This window comes from Lithobates pipiens, unplaced genomic scaffold (genome assembly GCF_037356315.1).
Source record: "Lithobates pipiens isolate NorthernLeopardFrog02 unplaced genomic scaffold, aLitPip1_a1.2 Scaffold_25, whole genome shotgun sequence".
NCBI classification, from domain to species: domain Eukaryota; kingdom Metazoa; phylum Chordata; class Amphibia; order Anura; family Ranidae; genus Lithobates; species Lithobates pipiens.
Genome location: NW_027507787.1, coordinates 82,359,221 through 82,372,565, shown reverse-complemented (window position 1 = coordinate 82,372,565; position 13,345 = coordinate 82,359,221). Strand labels below are relative to the sequence as shown.

Sequence of the window (13,345 nt, the reverse complement as noted above, 5' to 3'; positions counted from 1 at the left end):
CATCTACTACCCTCCCCTCCCTTCTATCTAACCTTACTGTTCTACAAAAGTACACTATGGTATTCTAATGCCCTATACACACGGTTGGACTTTCCGACGGAAAATGTGCGATGGGATCATCTTGTCAGAAAATCCGACTGTGTTTGGGCTCTATCTGACTTTTTCCGTCAGATTTTCCGACGCACAAAGTTTGAGAGCAGGATCTAAAATTTTCCGATAACAAAATCAGATTGCATAAATTCCGATCGTGTGTAGACAATTCCGATGGACAAAGTGCCACGCATGCTCAAAATAAACTAAGAGACGAAAGCTATTGGCTACTGGCCCATTTATAGTCCCATCGTACGTGTTTGACGCCACCTCGTTCTGAACGTTTGGATTTTCCGACAACTTTGTGCGACCGTGTGTATGTAAGACAAGTTTGGGCCAAAACCCATCTGAAAAAATCTGACAGATTTTGTGGTCGGAATGTCTGACTGTGTGTACAGGGCATTAGAGGTGAACAACACCATCCTACCTCTCATAGGTATACAACCTTTATAGTTAAGCTTATTAACCTATGCAATTCATACTTTGGATATTTAACGCCTTAACATGTATTCTTATGCTTCTTGCATTATTTGTACCATTTTGTAATTTGAAAAACCGTTTAATAAAAAAAAAAATATATACTGTATTTGCTGGCGTATAAGACTACCTTTTACACTTAAAAAAAATGCCCAAAAATCGGGGGTCGTCTTATTCGCCGGGTATACAGGTATACAATGCTGCCCGATGGATGTCAGCCCCAAATGTCTGCTAATACTGTATGTGGCTTCAGCTACAACAGTATACGCCGTTGAGCCAATCCCGGCGAGCGATGTATTCTATTAATGAATACAGAGCCTGCTTGGATTGGAGTAACAACCTCGGCCAATCCGAGCAGGCTACATAGAGTAGCCTGCTCGGATTGGCTTTGAGAGAGAGAGAGAGAGAGAGACAAGAGCTGATGATGCTACAGCCTCTGCCAATCCAAGCAGGCGTTGTATTCATTAAAATAATACACTGCTCACCATACTTCCCTGGGTAAATCCATTCACTGATCTCCTACTACTATACATCCTGCTATTTGCCTTTGAGGTCCCAGGCACCCAAGAGGGACAGGCAAATCTGGGACTTATGACAGGGGAGTTATTAAATGCATTTTGGTTGAAAATTACCATAGAATGTAACCCAAAAGTGGTATAGGTTTGGTTAGTGAAAAATTCTACTTTCCAGAGTTGTGGCATTCAATAGATCTCTGTTTGTGTTATTGTTTGATTTACTTTATGACATAACACAGCATGGTGGATGAGTAGTTGGCATTCTTGCTTTGTGTTTTTTAATGGTTCTAATGTTTTTTTTAAATGGTGTTGCCTCAGAAGGGGGGTAGTCTTATACCGCGAGTATTGCCCAAAACCTATGTTTTCACTTGAAAAATAGGGGGTCGTCTTATACGCCCAGTCGCCTTATAAGCCGGCAAATACGGTAACCGTGAATAGTCGGACTAACACAAATATCACTTAAGATTGACATCTCTTTACTATATGGGTTATTGGTGTTATGGCTACCCAACTCTACTATTCATGCAAATGGTTTGGATACAGCTAATATACACAGTGGGCGGCACAGTGGTGTAGTGGTTAGCACTCTCACCTAGCAGTAAAAAGGGTCACTGGTTCAAATCCCAACCACGACACTACCTGCCTGGAGTTTGCATGTTCTCCCTGTGCCTGCATGGGTTTCCTCCGGGTACTCTGGTTTCCTCCCACACTCCAAAGACATGCAGGTAGGTTAATTGGCTTCTGTCCAAAATTTGCACTAGTATATGAATGGAGACCTTAGATTGTGGGCTCCTTGAGGGTAGGCACCAATGTGAGTGTGCAATGTACAGGGATAGGGTAGACACTCACTCAGGTTGAACTGGATGGACTGGTGTCTTTATTCAACCTTACTAACTATGAAACTATGAAACATTTACACATTGTTTACATCTATCACTTCAAGAGAAGCTTACTTTTGTAAGGTGAGACCCAGGTTGTAGCTGGCTGACTTGATCTTGTTCTGGGCCTCTAAATGAGTCATCCCATCTGTGTTTACTCCATCAATGGCCACCACCAAGTCTCCCTGATTTACATTGGATTGTGCTGCTTTACTGCCAGGTGTTACCTTGAAATAAATGAAAAAGAAAAAAAAAGAAGATGAGAAGTATGGACAACAAGATACATTTACACAATGTGAAAACATTCAATATGCACTCAATAGCATTTCTCCGAAGCTTGTGTTTATTATCTGCTAATTTATGTCAGTCGTGGGATCCACCAGACACAAATTCAGTAAGCTGGTGCCCTAAGGATCTGTTCACTCTTTATATCCATTTCAGGGAGTAAGGTAAATGGAGATGATCTCAGATGAGTATAGGTCAGTTATAAAGAGCAATTTCAGGCAACAACTGAAAACCATTGGTGAGCTACTAATATACAAAGTAAATTCAGCAGTAAATAAAGTCAGAAACTCCATCTAGGTTTATTTGAAAGCAAACAAGAAATATGGAAAATATGGAAACCATAAATATGGAGGTTGCCATTAATAAACAATTTATTTTAATGCTAGTTGCCTGACTCTATCTAGCTTTAATACTTTCAGAGTCACTGGCCTAGAACAAATGTTCAGCAAGTGAAGGAAGGACAGATCAGAAGTTACAGCTTCCATATCATATCCATATATAATATCCCTATCAGCATCGGTAAGCACTGGATTCCTTTACCCTAAAATTCTCTGCAATTGACCCCTGTCAGAATCCAGAGTGTATTTAACAGTCTCATGTAACAACTTTCTCTGCTTTCGGCATCACCACTCATTTTCACACTGTGGGTGTTTGTGGGAACAGCTATCTCTTACATCACAAGCAAAGTTTCTCACATCACCAGCACTAAGCAGAAAGTATGTTTTCCCTGTAAGCATCTCAACATTTTTTAGCTGAACAGTTCCTGCATTCAATTAGTAGCCGCTGTTTGGGTATTCTGACAGTCACCCCCAGCAGGGAGATTCCTCCCTCTGTGCAGGGGTATAGCCCAACAGGGGATTTTAATCATCTGTGGTTTTTACTGTGATTGGAGGAACCTGTTAGCCCTTGTACACACGGTCGGAAAATCCGTCGGAATGTGTCCTATCGGACCGTGTCGTCGGATAATCCGACTGTGTGTGGTATGCATCGGACTGATTCCGTCAGAATATCCGTCGGACCCAATTTTCCAACATGTTGGAAATATTTCCCGACCAACTGGGCTGATCGGACATACTTCGATCATGTGTAGAGAATTTTGATCGGACCAAGTGCCACGCATGCTCAGATCAAATTCCTACATCAAAGCTATTGGCTACTAGCCTGAATGTAGTCCCATCGTAAAGAAATTATGTCATCACGTTCTGAAAGATCGGATTTTTCGCCAACTTTGTCCGACCGTGTGTATGCAACAGTTTCGGACAAGATCCGACGGCAAATCCGACGGATTTGGTTTTGGAAATCTCCGACCGTGAATGAAAGATTTCTTTCATTCAGCCCACAGGCTGAACAAAAGATATTCAACAATGTTTTGCCAGCTTTGGTCTGAGCTCTCTGTAATCCACTTTGCCAGAATTCATGGAACACTTCACAGGGTGACTGAGAGTGCACTTCCCAAAGTGTGTAGATGCCTGTAACAACACTACCTTTCAAAATGTTTGTATCTGGTGACTGTGAGATATTTCTTAATGCTGATCCTTGTTTACATGTCTGTTCAATGTGCAATACAGCAAAGTGCATGCAGTAGGAATATTTAGGAATAGGTCTCTTGTACCACAAACAGGTTTTTCAGATTGCCAGATTACTGACAAAAGCGACTAGTGAAAAAAAACTTTATGAATTTCAAGGTTTCACTTTCCATTTCAATTGAAGTACACAATTAATATCAAATATCACTTTTTTTTGTATAAGTACTACTTTTTTGTACAGAGAAAAGAAGCTAATAGCAAATGTGCATTATTTGATCTGAGGATATCATCTTTTAAATGCTTGCCTTTACTGTTGGCCAGTGCATCCCAATAGGAAATACATTTAAAAGAGCTAATACAAGTCCTGGGTGGCTTAACTCCAACGTAAGAATGCATATAAAAGCAAAGGAGAATGCCTTCAAAAAATAAAAGGCTGAGGGATCATCATCAGCATTTCAACATTACAAAGAATGCAACAAGAAATATAAGGGTGGAATCTGGGTGGCTAAGATAGAACACGAAAGGCACATAGCAAAGGAGGGTAAAAAAAAATCCCAAGAAATTCAAAGCACAAAAATAGTAAGAAAGGGAGGTCAGATAATATAAATATATATATATATATATATATATATGTATATGTATGTATGTATATATGTATATGTATATATATATATATATATATATATATATGTATGTATGTATGTATATATGTATATATATATATATATATATATATATATATATATATATCAATCATAAAGAATGATGAAGGGAATCTGGTTACTAAGGCTGGAGAGATGGTGAAGGTATTACATTTTTCTTCTCCTCAGTCTTCACGAGGGAATCGGGGGGGGGCTTCAGTAACCAAAACCGCAATGTTTATACTCATGACACGTCACATGAAGCACCCTCATGGCTAACAGAGTGTCAGGGCTAGCTTAGCCCTTCCTCCTCTGGGCTGGCCGCTCAGCTGTCAGCTAATTGCCAGCTCTCTTCTCTCTCCACAGTTACCAGCTGTTCCCGATTGATGCTCGTCTGACCTGCCTATTTAAAGCCTTCCAGCTCATTTCATCTTTGCTATTGTGTTGGTCACATCACAAGGAACCATCTTCTGCTGTTTGTTTCAAGACTGGCTTGCTGACATCCCTCCTGGCTTCTTATCCTGCTTGCAGTTGCTCTCCTTGGATCCCTGACTTCTGGACTGGCTGATTACCCGATCTGGTTTATGAACTTTGGACTGGCTGACTACCCGATCTGGCTACTGGACTTTGGCTATGCTTGACTACGCTTTTTTCTATTTACCTTTTTATTTTTATTATTAATAAACAAGTGTGATTTGATTGTACTTCTGTCTCAGTCTGTTTCATGGTTCCTGACACAGAGGGCAGAAATAGAAATAGACTTGAAAAACGTAACATTAATAGGTCACTGGGACCAGATGGCTTGCACCCGAGGGTTCATAAGGAACTCCGTAAAAATTACGAACAATGATCTGGCGATTACTTGACTAACAGTCTACTGACTGGAATGGTACCAGCTGATTGGAGAAGAGCCAATGTAGCACCAATATTTAAAAAAGGGCCAAGATATATCCCTGGGTATTAGAGACCAGTTAGCATAACATCAATTATATGCAAGCTCTTGGAGGGGATGATAAGGGACTATATACAAGAGTTTAGTAATGACAACAGCATCATTGGCAGTAATCGGCATGGATTCATGAAGAATCGTTCTTGCCAAACCAAGCTATTAACCTTCTATGAGTAGGCAAGCTGCCATCTAGATAAAGGAAGGCCTGTAGATGTGGTGTATCCTGGATTTTGAAAATGCATTTTATACAGTTCCCCATAAATGTTTACTGTACAAAGTAAGGTCCGTTGGCATGGACCATAGGGTGAGTACATGGATTGAAAACTGGCTACAGGGGTGAATTCAGAGGATAGTGATAAATGGGGAATTTGCAGACGATACTAAGTTGAGCAGGGCAATAACTTCTCGGCACGCTTTGTAAACCTTGCAAGAAGATCTGAACAAACAAATGGGGTGGGCAACTACATGGCAAATGAGTTTTAATATAGAAAAATGTAAAATAATGCATTTGGGTGGCAAAAATATGAATGCCAATTACTCACTGGGGGACAACCTCTGGGGAAATCTAGGATGGAAAAGGATCCTAGTCCTAGTAGATGACTGGCTCAGCAATGGCATGCAATGCCAAGCCACTGCAAGCAAAGCAAACAGAATATTGGCATGCATTAAAAAGGGGATTAACTCCAGAGATAAAATGATAATTCTCCCACTCTACAAGACTCTGGTCCAGCTGCACCTGGAGTATGCCATCCAGTTCTGGGCACCAGTCCTCAGGAAGGTTGTGTTGGAATTGGAGAGAGTCCACAGAAGGGCAACAAAACTAAGGGACTGGAGAACATTAGTTATAAGGAAAGGTTACGAGCACTGAACTCATCCTCTCTGGAGAAGAGACGCTTGAGAGAGGATATGATTTCTATGTACAAATACCATACTGGTGACCCCACAATAGGGATAAAACTTTTCAGCGAAAATAAATTTAATAAGACAAGCGGCCATTTACTAAAATTTAGAAGAAAAGCGGTTTAACCTTAGGCCGCGTACACACGCGGGGACTGTTCGCTCAACTTTGTCCGCTGAACTGTGTTTCAGCGGACAGTCCGCCCGTGTGTGGGCTTTCAGCGGACAGTTTCAGCGAACAGTCTGCTGAACAAGGTTTTTCGGAATTTCCGAAAAACTGTCCGCTGAAACCTTGTTTCAGCGAACAGTCCCCTCGTGTGTAGGCTTGTTCGTCAAACTAAGTTCCGCGCATGCTCAGAAAGAATTTACACGCCGAAGGTTGCATTGCAGTGTATAGGACGTCGTTTTCTAGTCCCGTCGTACGTGCCGTTCACGTCATCGCGCACGGTTTCAGCGGACTGTTCGTTCGTCGTGTGTGGCCAAGTCCGTCCATGCTAATTTTGAGCGGACTGTCCGCTGAAACTGTTTGACGAACAAAGTTGAGCGAACAGTCCCCGCGTGTGTATGCGGCCTTAGACTGCGTAGAGGGTTATTTACTGTAAGAGCGGTAAGGATGCAGAATTCTCTGCCACAGGCAGTGGTTTCAGCAGGGACCATCAATAATTTCAAAATAACTATTAGATAAGCACCTGAATGACCACAACATACAGGGATATACAATGTCATTTTGACATAAAATCACACACATAGGTTGGACTTGTGTCTTTTTTCAACCTTGCTTACTATGTAACTATGCAACTGGTTAAAGTTACGCTAAGCAGTATCCTTAGTCTTCAAAAATAATCAAAACACATCCACTATTTAATTGCCCTGTAATCTATTAGTCATGAAGTGTTTTTCTGCCTCTTTGACCTCCTGGCCCTTTCTTTGCCCTCTCAATTCCATTTGTTTGGAACCAGCAGTGCATGTTAGTTACAGTCATGTGTTCTGCTCTGTGCACATTACAAATCCCAAAGTTCATAGTCCCTAGTCCACCTTGGAAACCAGAGTGTGACTATGTTCCTACATACAGCGGGGCCATGGAGAACAAACATAGCCACCCTCTAACAGGAAGTCATGTCAGAGAAGCGAAAAAATAAATAAAAGTATTTGGCGATTTGGAGGAGGCTGAGAGCAACAGAAGGTACTTTTTTTGAGTTAAGAACACATTTGGTTGGAATTTTTTTTTCGAAACCAGAGTAAAGTGTCATTTTGAAAAGCGACTACACTTGTGTACAGAATGTCTGCAGGTTGCATATTGCATCAAATTTTACAGAAATTACAGTACTGAATATTGAAAAGGTAATTTTTACTAACATTCCATTATAATATGGTTTTTGTAGCAATTATAAGCAATATATAATATTAGCAATATAATATTTTTTTTAATATGCTATATTTTTTTACTACAAAAAAGGAATTACCCTTTAATCTGTAAGTATCATACCTTGTTATACCAATACAAAACAATAAACTCAAGCAGCCATGTAGAAACACAAATGTCTAGTTTGAGCTAGATTGTTCAAACCTTAGTTTCTGAAAGAATGCCTTTGATGTGAATGTGTTATACGTTTATTACTGAACATCTCTTGATGAGCCACCTTAAATAGCAATTAGTGAGCAAACAAAAGGCGGCCATGCAGCCCAGGAAGAGACAAAGAAAGAGGGAGAGATGATTAGTGTCTCAAATGTAGCCAGCGCATGAACACATTTGATTGGATGCCTAATGTTTCCAAGACAATGGGGTATTTAAATATCTTGCTTCTCACAGATCACGCAAGAGCATCACTGTATAATGCAAAGGGTGATTCCTTTCCCTTTCATTAACCAGCAATCTGCTATATACACATTAGCTGTGTACTGGCTGTGATTACTAAAGCAAACAAAGTAACCTTATGTCATCAGAAAAGTTTAAAATGCAAATTGCCTGAAGCAAACATGTCACAAACCTGGGTAATTGAAACTGAGAAAAGGCATTAACAGTTGTGCCACTTTTTATTCCATCTTTATTAATAGATTTAGCAGTGCATCGGTAGCTATACTTATTTTTAACCCTACCCTAATTTTTCTAAATTTTTTCCACAATTTTTGTTTTCCTACCACTTTGATTAGACTATGTTATGGACTGTACTGGAATTAACCACATCATGAAGAACATTGTGTGTTTTTTGTTTTTTTAACAAACCTCGGTGTTGGGTAGACTGTGGTCAGAGCTTGTTTAGGTGTTTTACATACTTTTGGAATGTAGACTTTTCAGATTTTTGTTACTTGTAAATATAAATATATTAAAAGTTGAAAATTCCAAGGTGTCAACATCTGTGCAAACAACTGAACACGTGACCATCCAGGTTTAGACATCTTATCAAGGCAAGATGTTTAAAACTGGAGCTGATGAATGAATGAATTAAATACTTGTATAGCACACAATGCGAACTGAATCGCCTCTAGGCGCTGATAGGTGCACAAATGTTGCCACCTCTTTACCTCTATCATTAGAGAATCTGTAACTGGAAAGGCTATATGTGGCCGAACAATGTCGCTGAGAGGCTGAGCCGGTTGCTGGTCTGGGCAGGTGAGTGGATCCCGACCATGTGGTCAAAATCTTTCCCGAGCCTGCACCGGCTCTGTGATGTCAGCTAACCGTGGGCTTCCGTACAGGAATGCAGTGGAGGAAAGCATCAGAATAGAAACCGCAGGGATTCTAGCAGCATGATTTTGTATGTTTTTCCATTGAATCTATCTGCGTGTGAGATATGCTTATTTTCTATAAATTGTATTTTTGCCTACAACAGGTTAAGGTGGCCATAGTGCTCAGGAGATGATCAACATCCAAATGTTAGGTTGTTAACAGCATGTTAACGGCCATGGAGCTGGTAGAATGAAACACCTCCCACACTAGCCAATATTGGAAGATACCACAATTATTGGGTGAAACTTTCTTTTCTATCTCACCCTGCAATTTCCCCATAATCAGTCAACAGGGACTGTCTGCTGATAACTATAGAATAAGCAGTTCTCTGATCTGACCTGGGTATTAATCACATCAAATTTAAGGGCAACTATAGCAAATTGGATTTCACAGTTCCTAGGCATATGAACCTTTTTTTTTTTTTAATTCCTTACTGTTTCTAAAAAGTCCTACAGTTTAGCTCTGAGACCTTGACAGTTTCTGGCATGGTACTCCAGTAAACAAGACTAGAATGACCAATATTCATCAATACAGAGAGGAGCAAAAGAGGCAATGACAGTTAAAGAGGAACTGCAGTCTGCTCACATAATCTGTAATAAAAACATCTTTGCCATTCTGAAGCTTCCCTCCAACCACTTTGCATATTATTTTATATATATTGTGATTCTGCACTTGCCAAATATGCTGCAGAAATCTCCCTTCACTGAGTCTGGCTGCAACCATTTTAACTGTGTGCAGCTGAAGCTGCTGTCTGTTCACTTCCTGGATTTACACAGACACACAGAGGCACACCTCCAGCTCTGCAGCCCTGCAGCCCTGCAGCTTTCATTGGCCCTCTTATGACTCATCCCCCTTCTCTTCCTGGCATACTCTCACGAGAGTGCATGATGTCATAAGCCTAGGCTTTTTACCAGACAAAAAAATAGGAAGAGGGCTGTATAAGGTATTTACTGGCAGAAAAAAAATGTTTTACTATCCAAAGTTAAAACAACAAGGGCAGAAGATTCAATAGATGGAAAGATGAAAAAATGACCGGTCTGCTTTAACCACTTTAAGACCGGGCATATATATATATATATATATATATATATATATATATATATATATATATATATATATATATATATATATATATATATATATAAATATAATTTTTTTTTCTAACACCCTAGAGAATAAAATGGCAATACTTTTTGTCACACCGTATTTGTGCAGCGGTCTAACAAGCACGCTTTTTTGGGAAAAATACACTTTTTTGAATTGAAAAATAAGAAAAGTTACCGCAATTTTTTTTATATTGTGAAAAGTGATATTATGCCGAGTAAATTGATACCCAACATGTCACGCTTCAAAGTTGTGCCAGCTCGTGGAATGGTGACAAAGTTTTACCCTTAAATATCTCCATATGTGACGCTTCTACAGGTTGCTTGTTTTGAGATACCAAGAGGTCTAGGGCTAGAATTATTGCTCTCACTCTACCTATCGCGGTGATACCTCATATGTGTGGTTTGGACACCATTTCATATGCGGCTGCTACTCACATATGCGTTCGCTTCTGCATGCAAGCTTGGAAAGGGGGGGGGGGGGGGTTTAACTTTTTTTTTTTTTTATATCTTATTTTATCTTAATTGTTAATTTTATTCCTATTACAAGGAATGTAAACATCATTTGTAATAGAAAAAAGCATGACCAGACCTCTTAAATATGAGATCTGGGGTCAAAAAGACCTCAGACTTCATATTTACAAAAGAATGCAAAAAAAAGTGGTTTGGAAAAAAAAGTCCCTTTAAGAGCTATAGGCGGAAGTGTCATTATGACGTCGCTTACAACAGCTAAACTTTCTCAGACTCCTTTACACAGTTTTATAATGTTTTCACAAGAGGAAAACTGCCAAACCAAGAGCTGTCATTGCAGCATTTTCTTACGGCTAAACCCCCCTCCTGTTGTTCATTGTTTTATTTTGTAGCTTTTAGTAAAAGTGTTAAAAATATAATAAAAACATTGAGAAGAATTTGCATCACAATGTCATATTAAAAGATGAGTTTGAGGTTGTTGTTGATAGATTGCTTTTTAATAGAGGTTTGTATAATGCTCATTGTGTTACACAGTTATTCGTTGCATAATCACAATTCTAAGTACAGTGTCGGCTACCATTATGCAGATATAATATGAATACTTGGCTTTTAATCTAAAAAAAAACAAAAAAAGTAGCTCTTAAAGAGTATATTTGTGGGACTGCTAGGAGAAGTCAGGTAATAAAGAAGAAGAAAGATGGTATGAGTCTTAAAACATTTTTAAGCCGGCCTTCCCTAAAGTATATAAACCTTATCACAAAAACCTCCTAAAACTTTTAACACGGATATTTCAAAAGTTGGGTATTTCAAAATGATGTATTTACAAAAATAAGTGGGCTTTATAGGGGGAAACCGAAAATGTGATTTAATATGGAAGGAATTGCTTTGATATAAATTAAAATTAAGGTTATTAGGATCATGGTTGCTAGCTGCTCTAGTTCACTTATTTTTAGTTATTTTTCTTGAACGTTATTTTGCATGCCTTTTTTTTTCTCTTGCTTTTCTGTTGGGAAAAAATAGCTGACTCTACTTAGAGATTTTTGCTCATGAAACATGATATGAACACTGGTGGCTAAAAGTTTATCTTTACAACTTGCACTGTATACATATTATTTATGTAGTTATAATATATCTAAAGCCTAAAAATTTTTTTGAGAACGGTTACTTATAATATTATTATTATTATTATTATTTTTTTTTTTTTGCCCCATTAGGAAGATTTTCCTTTACTTTCTGCCTCAACTGGAAGTAAGAGGGAATCTTTCCAAACAAAGGAAATTAATTATTGTTCACATTGGAAGATTTCCTCTTAGTAAGGCTAGGTACACCCGATCCCAATATCAGCCGGTTCAGCAATATGTACAGCTGCCTGTTTGACAGAAGCTGGTCTCACAGCTGGTTTCTGTTGAATAGTCTTGCTGGAAAGCCAGTATCTGACCAGCAGCCAATCAACGCTGGCAACCAACCCCACTGTCAGAGCACAATAGCACAGTGGGGAAGATTGCTGCACTGACATGGCTTAGTACGGCAAACTCTCCGATTTTTTTGTTCAGCCTGTTGGGTTGACCAACAAAAATTTTACGTGTGTACCTAGCCTAAGGCTTACTCTTTTTGACTCTCAAGGCAAGTATGAAATACTTAAGACAAAAGCTGAAAATTCAGTTGATATTGTCAGAATTCAGGTTATTTATCAGAAATCTATGTTAGAAGGATGACATATTTCTATGACTAGACTGGATCTCTGCAGAAGTAACAATAGTTCATAGCCATTGTCTGCAAAGTCGTAGAACATTTGGACCACAACAAACCAGATATGTTTCTGCTACAAGGATATACAGTATTAAGATAGGTTGAGATAAGTTTCTGCTAGAAGTACATAATATATAAATATATACTAATTTTGGCGTTGCTATTTTACTGTCTTGGTAAGCACTAGCATTGAGGCTTTTCATTTGAATGTTCCTATTTTCTGTCACGTGCAGACAAATAGTTTTTCTAGTGCCCTTGTTTATAGAACAATCTACTACTACCTTATCAGTCTCTAAATAAACCAGGCATGACTCTATCATTTCTGACTTCAAGCCAAAAAAAAATCCAACTACTAGTTTCCCCCTAGTGAGTGATCATGTAACACATTCTTCAAAGGTCACAAATGATAACGAAGACTTAAGGGTCTCCCAGAGGGCATCGGTATGATTGCTTTTTATCAGCTGTGCTCTTTACCAGGCATTCAGCTACAGCTTTGGCATTACTAAGACTTTCAGTTTAATATGTATCTATGAAAGTGTGCAAGCAGTAAAGGCCATACTAATCTACCATTTCTACTGAATCCTTATTTTAAAGAACAACAGTACCATTGTCCTTTAATGAATCTTCCTCAGTGCAGTCTGTTTATTAAAACACTTAGCCCTTGTACACACGATCGGAGATTCCGACGGAATGTGTCCGATCGGACCGTTTTGTCGTATATTCTGACTGTGTGTGGTCTACATTGGACTGTTTCCGTCGGAGTATCCGACGGGCTAAGTTTTCCAACCTGTTGGTAAAATTTTCCGTCAAAATTCTCCGATCGGACATACTCCGATCATGTGTAGAGTATTCCGATCGGACAAAGTGCCACGCATGCTCAGATCAAATTCCTACACCAAAGCTATTGGCTACTAGCGTGAACGTAGTCCCGTCATAACGAAATAACGTAATCACGTCGGATTTTCAGACAACTTTGTCCGACCGTGTGTATGCAACAGTTTCGGACAAAATCCATCGGACAAAATCCGACGGATCT

At 39.2% G+C, this 13,345-nt stretch overlaps 1 protein-coding gene across 2 annotated transcripts in view; it reads right to left on the bottom strand.

Moving 5' to 3' along the window:
* The window catches only part of LDB3 (LIM domain binding 3), a 163,550-nt gene that overhangs the window by 83,758 nt on the left and 66,447 nt on the right, over positions 1-13,345 (bottom strand). For both annotated transcript variants that reach the window (XM_077454606.1, XM_077454607.1), the window contains exon 3: positions 2,036-2,187. In XM_077454606.1, the coding sequence (XP_077310732.1) occupies positions 2,036-2,187 (152 nt within the window). The remainder of the gene's footprint in view (positions 1-2,035; positions 2,188-13,345) is intronic.